Raw genomic sequence first — 17,749 nt, forward strand, 5'->3', positions numbered from 1 at the left:
CCACCTTCACTTTCTGGCGGTAGCGCAGATGGGCCGCAGAGGAGTTGGTGGGACGCGCATTGGCGGTTCTCTCTCACCTTGCCCGTCTGCATTGCTCTTTTCGATGCGGGTGACTGACTTCGAAGCTGCCCACCCCCTATGCGGCCGCCGTCCCCAAGCCTTGATTGACGGCCAACTAGCCTAAACAGCCAACTTCATGCCTGTCCTGTGGTACTGCTACCTAATTATAGACGGGCATTTGCTTCGTTTGTTTGTCTTGTCGCCGATCCAGCTTGCATTGTTCTTTGCCTTGATTGGTCCTAGCAGCTAACAGACAACCGTCAAAGACTCGGTGCGTCGGGAAGTGAAAGGAATCGAACACACGCCCGCCCTGACAATGGATGTTTGACTCAACAAAGCTTTTTTTTTTTTTTTTTTTTTTTTTTTGCATGCTGCTCCTCTCGAGTTCTTTATCTGGCGACATGACTTGGCGGCGAGGCTTCTGCTCTTTGTGCCGTTTGAAACGCTCTCCAGTTTTCCCTTTTCTTTCTCTTTTTTTTTTTTCAGCCTCTGTGACGCTTTTAGCGCTGGCGGCGGCCTCCTCTTCTTCTTTCGTATGTGGTACTGAGTACCGGTACCAGCTGTCTGGTGCGTCGTCAGGTGGGCAGGGGTCCTCTCCAACTCCAAGGGAGCCATCCAATTGGCGGTACCCCCTGGAGCATGTCTCGTCTAGGCAAGCAGAAGCAGCTGTATTGTTGCCCAAGTGCCGCTTGTCGCAAACGGAGCGAATAGCAGATTACGGAGCGCTCGAGTGCACATCTGTTACTATGTAGCTACGTGTGCAGGTATGCGTTGGACCTTATTCCATACCGATCGGGCCAGATGATTAACGGCCAGTTTAATTCGACTATGCATTGCATTCGCATCCCTTTCTATCTCTTTATCAATGTCTCTTGCATTTTCCATCTTTAGAATCAACAGTGGAAAGTTGGAAAGCGAGGCGATGCAAAAGCAATAGCCGCATTACGGACTTAACCTACATGCACATCACGGAATGCTCAAAGGGATGTTCCGTTTGAGAGCACATGGCATCGCTAAACAATTTACAAGTAGGACCCGTGCTAAAAATACGGACGGCGTACGGTACGGAGCAGCATTAACCTCGTCCACTACTGACATCTTATCGAACGTGTCATCCCACATTGCCGGGGATACCCTGTTAGCCTGATTGTTTGCCGTGCTCTTTCTTTTTTCAGCGGCCAGCCGCGCCAAAGCAACGTACTAGGTACCATACCAGCATGGTCAGCCGGGGGCAAAGAACCGTATTGGATAGGACGTGCAGCGCAGCTCTTCGCCATTTTGGTTGGAGAACGGCAGTGTCTCGTTGGTTGGTCGGGATTTAATGGCAAATGAGGCGGAGATATACCGGCAACAACGCTTGTCCCATTACTCAGGCCGAGGGAAAGTTAATTGGAGATTGATTACAAAGGAAAAAGAAAGAAAAGGAAAAAAAGAAAAAAAAAAAAAGAAAACTTTTCCGTGCTCTAGCTCGGCCAGTGGCGCTGGTATGTGGTCCTCTGGCTGCATGGCAGGCTGTCATGTTGCGCCGCTGAGGTATTCCCACCACCACCAGCGGCACACATAGGTACATGGGCGTTTCTAGCGGCAGCAGTGCTAGGGTTCGGACCTTTTGCACTGGGCTCTGGGTTTGTCCATGGCTGCAGACAAACATTGGGCTTTGTTGGGATAAGGCCGCACTGCAACTGGAATGGCCCAATACGAGGACTCGTCCGCCACCACGGCTGGCCATGTGGATTGGGATGGGACGGGGGGTTGCTGAATAAGTACTTGCACTACTGCTACTGCACTGCTCGTTTGTGTATGTGGACTGGCGCCGTGTTTGCACAGCAGAGTTGATCCTCTTTATTAATAAGAAACCAGTCGAGTTGCGGTGCGTGTGGCCCCCCCCTCTCTCTCTCATCCTGCGATGGCATCTCATGCCTAGGCACTGGCTGCAGGGCATTGAGCAGACGTGGCAAGGCGAAGACGACTAATGGGCGGCATAATACGACGGTGATGAGATAAAACATACGACGGATGAGATGCTACGTAGATTGGACGGGAAATCTCACCTCGGCCGTTTCGCACTGTCGTTTCCTTCGCCATTGGCCATCGGCCTCCCTTCCAAACGCCTTCCATCTCCTTAGTCATGACTCTCCCCTTGCCGCTGCTCTCCGCCCTTTGTGTGTTTGGCTCTCAGCAGAGGCCAATGCAAGGGCTGGTCGCTACGGCGAGCAAAAGGCAAAGTTACGGTGTATCCACAGCCAAGGTGTGAGCGTGAGCATGCCAGCAGCCGCACAGTGTGGTGTCCCAAAAGGGCCTCCGTCTTCCCCCACGCCATCTTCATCTTAGACCTGGCGAGTTTAGTGCTTTGTGGTCTGAAGCCAGTGCTGCACGAGGCGTGCAAGTACCGTGACCTTTTTCCGAATCTCTGTCATCCCCCCCTGCGTTTTTGTGGTGGCTTGGGGTGGTGAACCAGCGAGGACAGTATGTCGCCCCCCTCCAGCCGGAAGCCCCAGCGCCGTGGTGTTGCTGGCTTTGGCCTCGTCCCAAGCCTATGCGTGGTCAGATTGGATTGCGACAGCGCCGATAGCGCCTTGAGCGCCCTGCCTGGCGATGGTGCCGCCATCTGTACCCACCCCATCCATTCATCCTTCTTGCCTTACTGTACGGTATTGCACTCGGATTTTTTTTTTTTTTTTTTTTTTTTTTTTTGGCTACTCATGGATGAGGCCTAAGATGTAGCGCCACCACCACCACCACCAACCACCACCACCACCCACTGTGTACCTCCCTTGCTACCGGGTCTGCAACCACAGGTGCTGCTAATGCAAAGTACCCTCGACCCCCCGTGTGTGTGTACTCGGTCAACCCATCGCAGAGCATTCGAGGGCGTTCTGGCGCCTGTTGCTCCCTCCAACCCTCCCTCGGGGCTGCGACGGAGAGCCCCTTGTACCGGTACCTGCTGTCGGAGTATGCACGGGGGCACTTCGTCCTTCCAGCGGCTTGTTGTGCGCTGCTGGATCAGCGTCATGGTCCCTACCGCCAGCGCCCTGGCTGCAGCGCTGCGTGCTGGCGCGGGTACCCGCTACGTCGCTGTCCCCGGCCCCTCGACCGCATTGCCACGCACTGCAGCGCCAGCGTTTGGGCGCCCACCGCCGGGCCTGCGGTACCGCTACTTCAGGCACACCTAAAATTGCAGTCCTCCCTCGCTGGAGCGCTAGCCCTTCAGGAGGTCTCTCGGGCTTGCATGCGCGGGTGCTGGGTGACCTGGTGGTCAGGTATCGGTACCAGTCTCCCCCATACCTCCGGATCCTGGGATGCATGTACATGTAAATGGCCCTGCCATCCTCGTGCCATCTCCGTTTCCCAGGGTCCCGTCTTTCCGCTCCTTTTTTCCTTTTCTTTTGCAGCATGGCTTTCCTTTTCCACTAGCCAGACGCCTCCTACTTCAACTTGACTAATTGTCCTGCTTTTTCTCGTCTTTCTTTTCTTTTCTCTTTTCTACTCTCTTCTCCCCCCCGTCCCGTCTTCCTCTCATCTTGTCCTCCATTCCCATCTTCCACCTCACCTCTCTCTTTTTCGTGGTGCTTACACCCATCCTTCACTTGGCGTGCTTCACCTTGGCTACCCTCCGCCATTGTGCTCTTTTATCCGTACAATTGTGTCTTGTTAGCGAGAATTGCCTTTGAACAGACTATCTTGGAAACTGAGCTGGATCGACCAATTCCAGAATCAAAGAATAAGGCATAAAGGAATCCGAGAGGCCTTGGACCGCAGAGCCCACTCCGTCTTATACGCCAAGTACGTATATACACCATCCACAGCAACAAAGCAAATACCCTGCCCAACTCTGGGCCATTACCATCTCCGGCACCTGGACCTGAACGACGCCCCACAGATTGAAAGACGATATCTCTTCTTTCTTTGTGGACTTGCTCGACACACATAGGGCCAGGGCCTGGTAACCTTGAGCAGCCGGTTATATCTGCTGCTAGCCGCTTCATTCCATTGCATCGGTTACACCCTTTTTAGATGCTCTGCGTATACAGAGCACAGGATTAAAAAAAGAAGAAGGCTAACCATCAGCTTTAACCAGTCGAGGCATACACTCGTTCATTGTCCTCTTACCTTATCGGGCGAAGCTACCGAACAAGAAGCGGCTTCATCCACACTACGCTGATACTTGCAGCAACGGAACCCAGAGCGTTTTCGAGCATTGACGAATATATAAGATAGAGCAATTCTTTTCCGCTTGACTTCGAAGAAGACATACAATTTTTTTCTCCCAACAGCTAGATTTTTTATTTTTTACTTTTCATCAAAATGGTACCGGAACAAGAAACTGGAGGATCGATAGAGCGATCCCGGAGACAGCTCTCTACTTCGGCCCCCTGCCCAACCAACAACGAAGCAGAGCCCATAAAGGAATCCGAGGTGCCTGCACCAAGCCAAGAGGAGGCGGCGCAGGAGATTACACAGTCATCACAAGTATCGCCTCGACAGTGTGATGCCGAGCCTCGTGCCTCGGCGCCTGGATCTGCCCCTCTAACCCGCAATCCTTCGTCCGACTCTGCCATCTCCGTAGGAGGTGTCTCATCCTCTCCCACCCCCGAGCCCAGCCTTCCATCATCCCACCACACACAGCGTCTTGAGCCGCCAGTCACAAAACTTACATTGAGCGAGCTTGATGTCGCCAAAATCATTCACAACCCCAAGCTCCGCCACGATATCAATTTCGACCCTGAGCTCCATTTCCGCCCCAACATCGATGGTGAAAAGGGCCGGAGAAAGCATGAAAAGGCAAACCAGTTTTGGAGGGCGCTGAAACAGGAGCTATCAGAGTTCATCATCGACAGGCCTACATTTATTTACAAGCATGGCGAGAAAGATGACTGGACTCTGCCCGTCTTGCTCAACGCGGTCAAGGATATCATCCAGACACTGGTTCCCCAGCGAGACCGCCTCTTCCTGGACGAGGGCTTGGATGTCAAATTGCTCATGCGACAGTTCCACAAGGGCGTTGCCGATCTTGAGAAGCTTGCCCAATGGCTATCGAATGTGCTGAAATCACACTGCGCTCCCATGCGTGATGAATGGGTCGATGCCATGTACAACCAGCTGAGCAATGGAAACAAGAACATGGACCTCGACGAGCTCGTCACCGGAATGCGAAGCCTATTGAATGTCCTGGAAGCCATGAAGCTGGATGTCGCAAACCATCAGATTCGCTGCCTGCGACCGGCATTGATCGAGGACACAATTCACTTTGAGCAGAAATTCTTTCTCAAGAGGATGGAGTCAGGCAAGACTGACATCAGAATGTCAAGACAGTGGTATAAGGAGGCAGAGCAGGCGTATGCCGACAGCCGAATGCATCCCTCACAGTCCTTTGGTGATATGGGTGTATTCTTCGAGGGCCTGTCGAGGCTTATGCTTCCCTCAGCCTGGGAGGAACGGCTGCCTACTACCTTTACCTTTGACGAAGAGCGACTGATGAAGCTTAGAGCCGACGCGCTGGACGCCATCAACCTGGAGGTGTGCATGCGTGTCTATGAAGACTTTGAGAGAATAGGACGTCGCACACCAGCAGCCCCTTCATCTGATTGCTCTTCCCAGATGGATGACATCCTGGACCGATTTGACTTCAACACTCCTCCGTCCATCTCTAGGCCGTCAAGCGTTGTCCACAGCGCGGCAGGATCTGCTTCTTCATCTCCCAGGTCTTCGTTTGTGGTCCCTTCCTATGTCGCCCCCAAGCGTGACACTCAGACCAAGGCTCGTGAGCTATTCCAGACACTCGTTGCCCTGCTGCAGACTTCCCCACCGGCAAGTCAGCCCTCTGCACGATGGCAAATGATGGCCCCGTCAATGGCATTACAAATCTTCCGCTTCGTCAACTTGCCATCCACCACCCTTCCTCTCTTGGAGGCCAAACTGGCTTCTGCTCTCAGCGACATCGATTCTCCTTACTACCGCGATGCCGAGGAGAGCTTTCTCAACCGCCTGATGGTCGATCTTGGCGCTCGCGTCCGGGAATTCAAGGGCCTCTCCGGCGTTGCCCTGTTTTCAGTTGCAACTGGCGTTCGAGTCCCCAGCCGCCGACCCGCCACGGCAGACCGCGATACTGATGGCGCCTCACGAGAGACTTTTGACGATGCCAGTGTCGACGACATTGCTACCAGACTGGCACACCTCGGCGTTTTGCATTGGCGTGTTTGGTCTCAGCTTGCGTACGCTGAAGATGTCGATCAAATGACAGTTGATGATGACTCGATGCAAATTTAATTTCAAACTCCCTTACAACGCATACACTACATACTATTATTTATCACAGCCCCATGGAGTATTTCTTTTTTCTGCAAAATTTCTCATCATCTCTTCTCCTTTTTTTTTCTGCAGTTGAAAGACTTTTCCGACACTATCTTCTACACTATAGACCTACTACACTGGCTTTTAAACCTTTTAACTTCTACTTAATTTTTTCGCACCTACTTCGCCATCTTAATCCTCCTCACTTTGGATCGATTTCAACTTTTGATCTTTATGAAAATGGCGTTTATTGGAATTTTTGGAGAGGAATGGGGACACGGGTTTTGAGTTTTTATACTATTACTTTTATGTTTTCGCTCGATACCAAAGAGGCTGATTTTTTGTGTTTTTGTCTATTCAATCACAAGATTATGATTTTTCTTCTATATATTGATTTTTTGGAGACGGTTGGATCGTGTGCTTCTTTTTACCTGGCAACTTTATTAGAGTATCCTTACTTTTTTTTTTTTTTGTTTTTCTCGTTTTTTCAATAGAGCGGTGGAATCTCCTCATAGAATGTGAGAGAGCAAGAGGAATAAGAACGGAAGACGAGAAGAGTTGGAAGAAAGAAGACGGTTTCTTCTAATACATGGGGAGAAACTAATAAATACAAGGACCAGGATAGCGAAAGTGTTTGATTAGTTTATGAGATACTAGATCATATGATACATTTTTTGCATACCTATGTACTCTCCCTTCATCATTGTGGTTACCGTCCAAGTATTTTACTTAAATACGCTATAAAGTAAATTCAGCGTATATACAAGGAATTTGTAAACTCATTGCTCATTTACCCAGCTATTACAGCAACTTGCTGCAAACCCCAGATCCTAAACCGTATTACGTACCTCGCTTTTTCGACGACAAAATATTGGAGAAAATAAAGAATATAGCCAATTAGACTCCATAGTTATCGTCGAAGTTGCGAGGGAACCACAATAATTGAAAAATGAAAGAATTTAATTGGTTAATCATTAATTTATTGTGGTTCCCTCGCTTTTTCGACGATGATTCCCTCCATTTTTCGACAATGATTTATTGTAGCGAAAATATGAAATTTAACCAATTCAATTATCTAGAACCGCGAAAAAAAGCCAAGTAATACGGTACTTGCACCGCCATTGGACCCCGCAAAGGGAGTAGCAATTGTGGCAGCCACTGGCTGCGAAAAGTGCACAGAAGTCAAGGGATACATACTCAGGGATGTCACCGGGCATCGTATTGCTCTCAGGCTTGGAAATATATGCTGTCTCGGTAAGTGGAGCAGGACTCGACGATTCCAGTAATCCCAACGCGGTTGATATGGAAATAAGTTTTTAGCATCTGTAGGCAGACAGACTGTCAGAAAAAGGGGGGGGGGGGGGGCTGCCGAAGTGAAGAAGTAGTCTGATGACTCCCAAAGAAATAGTCTGATAGGGCCGTGAGGAACAGGTTGCTGAACTTTTTCGAAAGAGGTCGACGACTTGAAGAAGCCGCTGGCAGAATTATACACAGACTCAGCCACCTACAGTTTTTGGTCTGGCTGATTTGTCAAAGTTCAATATTACCAAAGTGAATTTGTAATCACACAAAACTCCCTTTCAACAATTTTTCATTTATATTTCAAGCAGCCATGGAAAAAAACAATGGTGGCTAGTTTTCGTCAGGAATTCGTATTGAGCAAACTTCTAGAAACCACACTCAAAGCATCAAATCAAGAATCCCAAAACAAGACCAGAAGAGGGTATCATTTGTAATTTATCTATTACCTAAGCAGAAAGAACCTCTTTGCCCCTTCCGATAGTATCTTCACCACTGTACAGATGCTACAATAGATCCGCAATCGGCAATGCTACCTAGCAATAAGTTGGTTACCTATCTAGGACAGCGCGCGCACTATAATCTCCCACCTTAGAATAGTAATGAATACTACCTTATGTCCTTTGTTTCCTTGCCTTGTTGAGAGAAAAGGGGGGGAAGCTTGGCAGCCTTTTCGTTTTTCTTTTTGCCTGGGTCTTTTTTTCTCGACCAATGGCATCTTAGGACGTTTCCTAATATAGGCAAAAAAAGATAGGGCGAAGATAGGGCGTGGATAAACAAATAGCGTGGGTTTGTATCACCCTTGGATGCATGGTTGTTCAGGGAAAGGAGTAGGGGACAGACTAGCACAAATCCAGATAGAAGTCTCGCCTCATCAACTGATACTCATCTCCTCTAGTTAAGAACAGTTGTAACTTTTCTTTCTCTATGATTGAATAAACGTTTCATCTAGTTATTTCATCCAACTACCCTCTCTTTTCAAATATAATCGTTATCCAGAAAAAAAAAAGACAAAATCACAGGCCATGTATGCCATGAACAAATCTATCCTAAGACAACAGATAAAACCAAGATAATAGCTGTAGTAGTTGGTTCTTCGGGGACCGGGACCGCAGGGGAGCGGGAGACTCATTGACCTTGAGTGCTAGTATAGCCCGATACTCAACTCATAAGCTGATTAAAATAATTAAGAGCGGCCCTCGCCATCCTTGTAGAGCAAGAACCGAAGCGAAGCGAAAAGCCCAACGAGTCGGTATCATATACAAGAAGATGAAAAAGATGAAATCGGTCAAAAAATGGAATGGCAAGAGACGCTTTGATGAATGGGGCATAAAAGGGGTCTAATAATGACAAGATGAAAAAGAAGTCATAAGACCACGGTTAGTCTTGATGGATTACTGCGGGCTTGGAGGACCTTTGGGCACTGCTTGGCTCTTCTTCAGTCGACTCAGCTCCTCTTCCAGCTTTCGGTACTTGGCGCGCTCCTCCTGTAAACGGAATATCGTTAGTTATTGCATCCTTTGCCAAAGTGAGGGGGGAAATGTAGTCTTTTTGCACGTACCTTCATATCCTCGTGGAATCTCTTCCGCTCCTCTCTCATCGACGTTCTAAACTGTTCACTGAGCAGGGCTGCACCAGCGCCAACCTTTGTCACGCCTCCTTGGGCCACGCCAACCTTGAATCGTTCGCTATCAAGATCCTCTTGCAGCTTCGCGATCAAGTGTTTAGATTTCTCCAAATCTACCTCCAAGCTGGCCTTTGCTGTGATGGCCTCTTCAACCTTTTGTTCAAGATCAATCTTCTCACGCTCTGATCCGATTGTCTCCTTGGTGATTGCCTCTAGATCTTGCACAGTACCTGCCAGCTCCTTCTTGAGTCTTTCGACTTGGCCGGTAAGCTTGATAACTTCGTTTTGGTTCGACAGTGCCGCCGCATCCGCCGCACGCTCAGCGCGAGATCCATACGCACCATCTAGTTCTGCTCTGGCAATTGTGAGTTCGGTCTTGAGTTCCACTAGAGTCATATTCAACTGCTCCAGATCGGCATCTTTCTGAGCAATTTCATTCTCCTTGGTTGCGTGGTGCGCCTTCATATCGTCCATCTCTTGCTGCAGAGCCTTTGCCATTTCTTCAGCCGCCAGCTTCTCTTTAGAAACTCCATCAAGTTGAGAGCTTAGCTCAGCGAATTTCTTTTTCTCGGATTCTAACGTAGCAATCTGAGCCTCAAATGATCCGCTCCTCTCAGTATGCGCCTGGATCTCCGAGCCCAGAGACTTGATTTGTGCATCTCGTGACTGAATTTCTGCCTCAAGAGATCCAATATTTGTGTCGTGGCCCTTGATCTTATCCTCCAGAGTTTCGATGTGAGCACTGCGTGCTCGGATTTCTGCTTCCAATGACTCAAGCCGGACACCAGTTGCGAGAGCTTCAGCTTCGAGAGACTCTGCCCGGGTGCTGTGTGTATGAATTTCAGCCTCAAGGGATGCGATATGATCGCTACGTGCCTGAATTTCAGCCTCCAGTGTTTCAACCCGAGCCTGGTGTGCTTGAATTTCACTTCTAAGAGATTCCGACGTTCCATTTCCTGCCTCAAGTTCGGAAGTCAGAGCCTCTAATCTAGCGTCTCGTGCCTGTATCTCGGATTCGAAAGATTCAATCTTTGCGCTTCGTGTGGCAATCTCAGCTTCTAGAGATTCTATCTTAAGAGCATGCGTACGAAGCTCTTCTTCAGAGATACCAGAAGATGATGATTGCGCCTTTTCGAGGTCTTGCAAGGCGTCAGCCAACATGTTTTGGGCGTCAGAAGCATCCTTTTCGGCTCGCTCGAGCAGGAAGCGAGTCTGATCCAGCTCGTCCTGTCTTCGTTCAAGCTCCTCATCCTTTTCAGCGTCGGTTTTGTTGTTGAGTTCACGCTGCTGTTTGATCTGCCTCTTCAACACAGACTTCTGATCTTTCAGTGTCGAAGCTTGAGAGTAGAGCCATTCGACCTTGGAGGAGAAGGCAATCAGGTTGTAAGTCTCATCCGCGTCAAACGCATCGTCATCTGACGTGTCATCGTCATCCACCAATCCTTTGTCCGCGCGATGTTTCCGGCGTTCTTCATTCCGTTGCTTCTTTTCAGCAAAGCCCGACTGCATCTTATCCCAGAGCCCTACCAAGACAGACTCGATACGTTCGGCGGCGCCGTCGTCTAGCTGGTACATACCGCCGTTATTGCCACCGCTGCTAACAAAAGATTCTTGCTCTGCTTGCACGGCAACAAGTCCACTCTCTAGATAGTCGATTTGCTTTCTGAGCATGTCGCCAGGCTTCAACTCACCAGTGCCTGGTTGTCGGGGAGGCTCTAGATAGTCGCTGTTCACTTCAGGATTGAATTTGATGATGGTCTCGCGAATCGAAAGGCTTAGGCTTTCCAGTTTTTGCTCCATGTCAGCGACAAGGTTGACAAGCAATGAGTTTTCCTCTCGGGCCTTTTCAAGCTCCCCTCGGATTTGGGAAGCCTGTTCTCGAACGGGAGATTTGAGGGGTATATCAATCGCCGATTTCAAATGTCCAGTATGCAGTCCTTCGACGGAATCCAGCTGGTAGAGGTTTGGATCTTCGAAATAGTTCTCTTCCATAGCACGCGCTATGCTATCTCGGCCTTGGGAGTAGGTATATAAGCTTTCGGGGCTACCAGGAATGCCATTATCGTTTTGCAAGGCTCGTGCTGCAGCTCTCTTGGACGCCTTGTGAGTGAGCTGGAGGATACCAGCCGTGTGTTGAAGCAGACGCCTCTGAGGTCCCAAGAGACTCTTCTCGAGATTGAAAAGCTCGCGCGACAATTCCTCGCATTTCTTCTCAGTTGCTTCCCTCTCCAGTTCCACCTCTTTGGCCCTAGGATCGTCCAGAAGCTCTTCTTCAGATTTACCAGCGGCGTAAAGTTTGGCCATAGACACCGCTGCGTCTCGATATTTCGATTGGATAGCCAGGTTGGCCCTTGTGGGTTCTATCCGTTGTTCTAACAACTGACACTGTTTCTTCAGCCTATCAACCTCTTCTTGAGATAGGATGTCATATTGTTTGCTGTCGTAAAGTGCAGTCTCGGTGAGCAAATGAACTTGAATCGGATCTTTTAGATCGGCGAGCGATCCATTCGGCGCATCGTTGGGATCCATCTGGAACGCGTCAATACAATGTCCAAGCTGGCTGGCGTGGCCGGCGCATAACCTACTGGTTCTTCCTGAGGGGCAGCGTTGCCATATCCATTGGGTCTGCCCTTCTCAAATACCGCTTCCATAGCATGGTCGCCGTGGCTTGAAATTGGCGTAGATATGTTAGAAATTTCGTCCTCGTAGGAGCTTCGCTCCGTCTGATATCCGTTCATAGTGGGTGTCCGTATTCGTCACGAATTTGTTCGTATTAGCACATTAGATGGTGAATTTCGATGGTCGAGGTTTGTTGCTACTGAGTCCTGCAGCTCGGCATGAGATCATGGAACGGATGGCGAGGCGGGCGTCGGAAGCGAAGTCAGGGTCGTGGGCTGCGATTGTCGAGCCTCGCAGTCAAGCCAGGATATGTAGCCAGCGCAAAGACGCACCTCGAGTGACGAAGGTCAAACGTCAAGCTCCAAATCTAAAGCCAAACCCAAAGAAAACGAACTGAGACCAAAAAAAGAAACCAAGATACACTTGCGCAGCGGCAGCGTCCTAGACGACGGGACAGCCGTGACTAGCCTAAGCCAAACGACAGTTGGAAGTTGGAGGTTGTTGGTTTCGCGGAATGGGAGGGGGCAAAAAGAAAAGAAAGGAGCTGGTGGCTGCTCCTACAGGGCCCAATCGCAGATTGCGGTGGACGAGGGATGCCAGGCACAGGCGCAAGGTGCCTGATTTGGAGGGCCCTGGCACCACTGAATGGCCCACGGTCCAGAGCTGGGCGACTACCACAGCGCTGCTGCCGCCCTGGAGGGGGATTTTGAGGGGAGCTGCAGCCACTGAATCCAGCCCCTCAGCCTATGCATGGCGCATGCAAGGGAAAAGCCCTCCTCGCATCCATATTGGCCGTGCTGCCAGCCCGGAAGCCTGCACTGGGGCCGAGATGATCTTAGACGCGCTGTTACCCCTGAAAGCTGGCCCTTTGCCATCCCGCCGCTAGACCGCATCAAGAATGGCATATGGCTCCGGCTGCCGAGCTATCGGTTTGCGCCTCGCACGCTGAGGCTTTGCTCTCTGTTGCTTTTCAGCTCTATGCGGCCAAAGACCCTCTTCATTTCCACAAATCCGCATTCGAGCAGCAGCGCACAGACGAGAAAAAAAAGTTTCATGTTCTGTCTGACAGATAATCATGGCCCTGCTGCGTGGATTGGCGTCTTCTTGCGCTCACGGCCTAGGCGTGTCTAGGGCCGGGTACTCGAGGCCCATCATCATATGTCAGTCTGGAGCTGCGGGTACAATTAATTTCCCACGTTGCCAGATCCCCGAAATGGCCTACCCACTTTCATTAGATGATGACAGGGTTCCGTTACGTACGCTGAAGGCAGTGAAAACGTTTCATTGAAAAGGAAACAATTGAGTGTGCGCTTATACGGTAATCGGAAACAGAGGCTCTCACATGTGACGTCGGCCGCTAGCACCATAGCAAGCAGCCACGTTGATGTCATTCTCCGCAATGGCCATCTGCTGATATTGCTTATTCTCGTTATTGTCTTGAAATATGTACGACTTATTGCTATGCTAGTTTTCTATAATGCTTCTCGGAATTGGTCCATGATTTGCTGACCCATAGTACGCCGTCGATCGGTCTGGCCTTCGTTTTGGCTTTGAACGCCGGTTGACACTCCTGTTGCCGGATTCTCCCCCTCTAACCTTCGCCGCAGCCCTTCAAACTCTGCACTTCTCCTGTAGGAGCCTGAACCTACAATCCACCCCGGGAGCCTCCATGATGTAAAGGACGTGGGCAGAAACCCCACTCTCCAAGAATACCCTAAAACCCAGCCAGCCATAGCTCCAAGAACAGAGCCTGGCCACTGCAACAGGGCTAGATGAAAGGCGATATAGTACTGGTAAGATTTGTCTGATAAGGTTATGCCGGAAAATCGCTCATTTGTTGGTGGCACTTGGGAGAATGCAATCCGGTACTTGTACATCTGAGGAACTATGGAGTGAAATTGGGCTAAGACGGCAAAGATGATTGCCGTCGGGCCGGCCGGCATGTAGTTGAACAGACTCGGTGCTATGGGTCGAAGGATAGTTAGGATGAGCGGCGGAAATATAGCCGTGAACAAGGATGAAAGGACGATGAATGACTGTAGGGTTATGTCCGTCAGTAAACCGCAACCGACCTAGAAGCTCCAGCGACAGGAGCACTTACTGCATATTTTCTCGATCCCCACATCCGCTCAACAACCCTGAGATTGTACAGCGATATGGCTGCGAATAATACTTCTGTTGAATTCATATAGCATAGCTGGTATGAAAGAAGCCGCCAAAATTGCCGATACCGAAAAAGATGGGTGTCTATGAGGATATAGAAGTATTGTTTCGCATCGAAGAGACTGGCGGCTATCGAGATAGAGACCAGGCCCAAGACGGTCAGTCTCGTCACTGGAGCGTTTGTGAAGGTCATGGTGTGTCTTTTTATATGGTTTTGTCCTTGTGTGCGTCTCAGGCCTTCATGCTGGAAGGTTTTATAAACCGATATAGGTATACAAGCTCGAGGGCAGATAGCGTGCCGCGCATGAGCTTCGCCAATGGAAGAGACTCAAGTAACTGCAGAGGGACGATTGCTCGAGGATTTTGGTTTTGGCGAATTCAATCAGGCTGATGCTATCCAGTAATGATGCATCACCACGGTGAGGGCTTATCGTCCAAAGGCGCAGCCTCGTGGACTTGATATTGAAACGGATGAAGTTCGATGGGACGGTCTTTACCAGTGACGGCAAGCAGCTAACATGTGTCACTTTCGCGATCACGTGGACAGCGCAGCTTACCAAAGGAAGTACTGTGGAACATGGTCCGGGGAATGTGGAGAGACAAGTTGGGCAGCTCGAAAAGTAGATCCGCAACAATCGGTAGCACGAAACTCGATGCCGGGCTTTTCTGAATGCCCTCTCTTTCTCGCCTTTTCATTGTACAACTTGTAAAGCTGATGAAAAGATGACTTACCGGAGCTGCTTGCGCACAGTGCGGCGGGTTAAGTAACATTGCCTTTTACGTATTCTCTTTACGGGCTGATAGGCTACTTGCTCCTTCATGGCTCGCTTACTGGCTCCACTTCCTGCGATTCTCGAACAGTATTTGTCTCGTATCTGTACTATAAGGCTCGCGCCGAGCTATCCCATTGTCCGAGGCCTAATTGCATGCAAGCATTTACCAACAGCCTCTTTCGCGCTCATACAGCTTTCGCTATTCTCCAGTCACAAGCTGTGTTCATTAACCAGACTATGCTATCATCGGCAAATGCGGTATAATCACGTTCAGTTGGTACCCGAGTTACGGAGCACCCCTAGGCCCATCGCGTCATTTATATCGCTATTCCGACTCGGATAGCCAGCAAGCACAGACCGCGTATGATAGCAGCAGCCGGTCAACCCGCCTACAGACGGCAAGCACTGCTGGTATCGTCGGTCCGGTCCACTGCAACTGGAATCTCACCACGCCCATTAGAGCGCTGCTAAACCCTCGGCAACGCAAGGAAGACGGAAAAGAAGGGAGGGAAGAAAAAAATTCTTCTGCCACATCCGCCCAATCAGCCCCAGTGGAGTGTATGAGGAATCAACAGCCGACGGCCTCTTCCGCTCCACGCCGGTCCATTTGGCCGCCACTGCTCCCGCCCCCCAGCTCCTTTAGGCTGCATGCCAATCGCCCGCGATGCCTCTGGCCAATCTGGGGTCGCTGTTCCTGGACAACGTGGTGTTCCTGATTCACCTCATTTACGTACACATCGCCCTCGCCCATGCTGAGCCCAGCCAGATCTTGATGATCCATCTGCTGTCCAGCCTGGGCAATCGCCAGCACGACAGTCTCGAACCCCCGCCATGGCCGCCTCTCAGCGTCGTGCCGTGGTAGCCGATGGCTATGAGTCGCCCACTGAAGAGAACCAGCCGTGCTTCTTCTTTGGCGCGACTCCCACGGCGTCGGGGACGACCACGCCCGCCAGGAAATCATTATCAGCTCCAATTCCTGCAGCAGCTTTATTTGCACAGGGCGCCTCTCGGCGTTCGCAGCATCTTGCTCTCCATCCCTCGGGTCGAGATATAAGCCCCGATGCAGCCCAGCTTTCCCATACCCCACCAAATCTTGATACCGTCATTCTGGATAAAGAGAATCAGGCTATGCCTCGCCGCGTAGGTCTGCGGGACCGCATTGCCTGCTATCAATGGACTTTCTTCACTATGGTACGAGCGGTGAATTAACCAAGTATCTTTGGACCAGCAGCTCATGTTTTGGTTTATAGACAATGGCTACCGGAGGAGTGTCTAGTGTACTTCATGGACGTATGGACAATACTCATCTCATCAATACGTTGCGTCTTACTGACCTGATACAAGTGGTTTACAGACCGGAATGGGTAAACGGGTTTGGCATCTTCTTCTGCCTGCTCAACATTGTGTTTTTCCTTGCCAACTGTGTCTTTCTGTCTATGCGATTCTATCTGCGGCCTGGAAGCCTTACTAAATCCTTTACGGATCAAGTTGAATCTCTATTTATTCCTGCCTTTGTAAGTCTACCTATATTATGCTTACCATATGCCGCTGTAATATACCAGGGACTAATATATAATACTATAGTTCGTCTCGTAAGCAGCCTCGTCTTCTGCAGCTGTTCGATTGGATCTAATATTTCCAACTCTTTCTAGTATTGCAGTCATCCTTACCAATGTCTGCCAGTACGGCGTTCCACATTGTGGTGTCTGGCTCATTAAGACATTACAAGTCCTATTCTGGATATACACTGGGCTGAGCGCCATTGCTAGTGCTGGGTTATATCTCATCCTTTGGTCAACGCTGTAAGAACTACTCCCTTGCTATGGCTTTGAGCTACTTTATCTTATTCCTATCAACAGAGTATTTCCGATTCACATGATGACCCCTACTTGGGTATTTCCTGCATACCCCCTCATGCTCACGGCACCGTTTGCCAGCAATCTCATCGCAGCAGCTTCTGACACTGGCCATATTGACGTGTTATATGCTCCCGCTATTGCTTTCTCGGCCGTTTCCACACAAGGCACAGGCTGCTTAATTTCTCTCATGATATCTGCCGCCTTCATCTATAGATTAATGACCCAGAAATTGCCCAGAGACTTTCAGCGACCTGGTGTTGTAAGTTTATTTTATTCTAGCGACTCCCCACCCCAAAAGTTGTGACGCTAATTGTCTAAAAGTTCATTTCTATTGGGCCTTATGCCTTCACAGCGGGATCAATCGGTTGGTTGAAGACGTATTCCCAATTCAAAAAAGCTCAACCCCTACTAACTCTCTTTGAAGCACAGCTTGGTAGCGAAGCCAATGTCATCCTTCCGTCGAATTTCCTCGGCACAGAGAATAGTGTCGATATTGTGAAAATAATTGCTTTGCTTGTTGCCCTTTGGTTCTGGGGCCTTTCCATGTGGTTCTTCCTGGTATCTGTTGGATCACTTTGGAAGTACTTACGGGCGCGGAAGGGCATGCCATTCCAGATGACCTGGTGGTCGTTTGTGTTTCCAAACACTGCTCTTGTAAGTTTTTCTCTCCCTTTCCCATCAACTTATACCACAATTATTCTCTGACTCAGAGCTCGATGCAATCTGTTAAGGTTACGGCGACCGAAATCATGGGAGACATCTTTGAGAACAGAGGACTGCAGCTTTTTGGGTGTGCCATGACGATTGCTCTTATTATCGTTTGGATTATCGTCTTCTTGGCAATGGTTACTTGTCTCAAGCAGAAGAAACTGCTCTGGCCGAAATCAAGCTCCTAATCTCGCTTGTTGTATATTCTATTTGTATGTGATATTTGTGCGAATTATTGATAGACAGAGATACCCGCCGTACAGAGTCTACAGCCTAGTTAGCCTTGGTCAATACTGTTTGAGTTACTATCACTCCGGCCACCGATCTAGGCTCTGTCATCCATTAACACT

The 17,749-nt window shown here is 49.7% G+C and overlaps 6 protein-coding genes across 6 annotated transcripts; 4 read left to right on the forward strand and 2 right to left on the reverse strand.

The window, feature by feature from the left end:
* Nucleotides 1–2,528: 2,528 nt before the first annotated feature.
* On the forward strand, nucleotides 2,529–4,262 carry TrAFT101_001916 (uncharacterized protein; the record flags this gene model as incomplete). The annotated part of the gene is made up of 3 exons (XM_066126460.1): nucleotides 2,529–2,706; nucleotides 2,779–3,181; nucleotides 4,139–4,262. The coding sequence occupies 3 exons, from the start codon at nucleotides 2,529–2,531 to the stop codon at nucleotides 4,260–4,262; spliced, it is 705 nt and encodes a 234-aa protein (XP_065982563.1).
* A 103-nt stretch (nucleotides 4,263–4,365) lies between these two features.
* TrAFT101_001917 (uncharacterized protein) lies at nucleotides 4,366–6,327 on the forward strand (the record flags this gene model as incomplete). Its single annotated transcript, XM_024909625.2, has 1 exon — nucleotides 4,366–6,327. One exon carries the CDS (start codon nucleotides 4,366–4,368, stop codon nucleotides 6,325–6,327), a length of 1,962 nt encoding a protein of 653 aa, XP_024763040.2.
* A 2,179-nt stretch (nucleotides 6,328–8,506) lies between these two features.
* TrAFT101_001918 (uncharacterized protein) lies at nucleotides 8,507–12,430 on the reverse strand. The gene is made up of 3 exons (XM_024899581.2): nucleotides 11,863–12,430; nucleotides 9,212–11,806; nucleotides 8,507–9,137 (listed from the first exon to the last, which is right to left on the reverse strand). The coding sequence occupies exons 1-3, from the start codon at nucleotides 12,013–12,015 to the stop codon at nucleotides 9,045–9,047; spliced, it is 2,841 nt and encodes a 946-aa protein (XP_024763041.1). The 5' UTR covers nucleotides 12,016–12,430; the 3' UTR covers nucleotides 8,507–9,044.
* TrAFT101_001919 (uncharacterized protein) lies at nucleotides 12,411–12,782 on the forward strand (the record flags this gene model as incomplete). Its single annotated transcript, XM_066126461.1, has 1 exon — nucleotides 12,411–12,782. The coding sequence occupies one exon, from the start codon at nucleotides 12,411–12,413 to the stop codon at nucleotides 12,780–12,782; it is 372 nt and encodes a 123-aa protein (XP_065982564.1).
* Nucleotides 12,783–13,233: 451 nt separating this feature from the next.
* On the reverse strand, nucleotides 13,234–14,521 carry TrAFT101_001920 (uncharacterized protein). The gene is made up of 2 exons (XM_024907807.2): nucleotides 13,998–14,521; nucleotides 13,234–13,932 (listed from the first exon to the last, which is right to left on the reverse strand). The coding sequence occupies exons 1-2, from the start codon at nucleotides 14,250–14,252 to the stop codon at nucleotides 13,369–13,371; spliced, it is 819 nt and encodes a 272-aa protein (XP_024763042.1). The 5' UTR covers nucleotides 14,253–14,521; the 3' UTR covers nucleotides 13,234–13,368.
* Nucleotides 14,522–14,954: 433 nt separating this feature from the next.
* On the forward strand, nucleotides 14,955–17,718 carry TrAFT101_001921 (uncharacterized protein). Its single transcript, XM_066126462.1, has 9 exons — nucleotides 14,955–16,023; nucleotides 16,083–16,122; nucleotides 16,177–16,346; nucleotides 16,417–16,424; nucleotides 16,485–16,634; nucleotides 16,692–16,950; nucleotides 17,013–17,055; nucleotides 17,116–17,345; nucleotides 17,423–17,718. Exons 1-9 carry the CDS (start codon nucleotides 15,664–15,666, stop codon nucleotides 17,585–17,587), a joined length of 1,425 nt encoding a protein of 474 aa, XP_065982565.1. The 5' UTR covers nucleotides 14,955–15,663; the 3' UTR covers nucleotides 17,588–17,718.
* The last annotated feature ends 31 nt before the right edge of the window (nucleotides 17,719–17,749 follow it).

This window comes from Trichoderma asperellum, chromosome 1 (genome assembly GCF_020647865.1).
Source record: "Trichoderma asperellum chromosome 1, complete sequence".
Taxonomy (NCBI): domain Eukaryota; kingdom Fungi; phylum Ascomycota; class Sordariomycetes; order Hypocreales; family Hypocreaceae; genus Trichoderma; species Trichoderma asperellum.

What these genes read in the sequence shown, in the direction of transcription:
- TrAFT101_001918 (XM_024899581.2), bottom strand. Translation starts at nt 12,015, where the DNA reads ATGAACGGATATCAGACGGAGCGAAGCTCCTACGAGGACGAAATTTCT. An exon ending in CTGCCCCTCAGGAAGAACCA is followed by an intron (nt 11,807 to 11,862) that starts GTAGGTTATGCG and finishes GACGCGTTCCAG; the next exon opens with ATGGATCCCAACGATGCGCC. An exon ending in GATTCCACGAGGATATGAAG is followed by an intron (nt 9,138 to 9,211) that starts GTACGTGCAAAA and finishes TTCCGTTTACAG; the next exon opens with GAGGAGCGCGCCAAGTACCG.
- TrAFT101_001920 (XM_024907807.2), bottom strand. Translation starts at nt 14,252, where the DNA reads ATGACCTTCACAAACGCTCCAGTGACGAGACTGACCGTCTTGGGCCTG. An exon ending in GGGGATCGAGAAAATATGCA is followed by an intron (nt 13,933 to 13,997) that starts GTAAGTGCTCCT and finishes ATAACCCTACAG; the next exon opens with TCATTCATCGTCCTTTCATC.
- TrAFT101_001921 (XM_066126462.1), top strand. Translation starts at nt 15,664, where the DNA reads ATGGCCGCCTCTCAGCGTCGTGCCGTGGTAGCCGATGGCTATGAGTCG. An exon ending in ACTTTCAGCGACCTGGTGTT is followed by an intron (nt 16,951 to 17,012) that starts GTAAGTTTATTT and finishes ATTGTCTAAAAG; the next exon opens with TTCATTTCTATTGGGCCTTA. An exon ending in TGTTTCCAAACACTGCTCTT is followed by an intron (nt 17,346 to 17,422) that starts GTAAGTTTTTCT and finishes CAATCTGTTAAG; the next exon opens with GTTACGGCGACCGAAATCAT.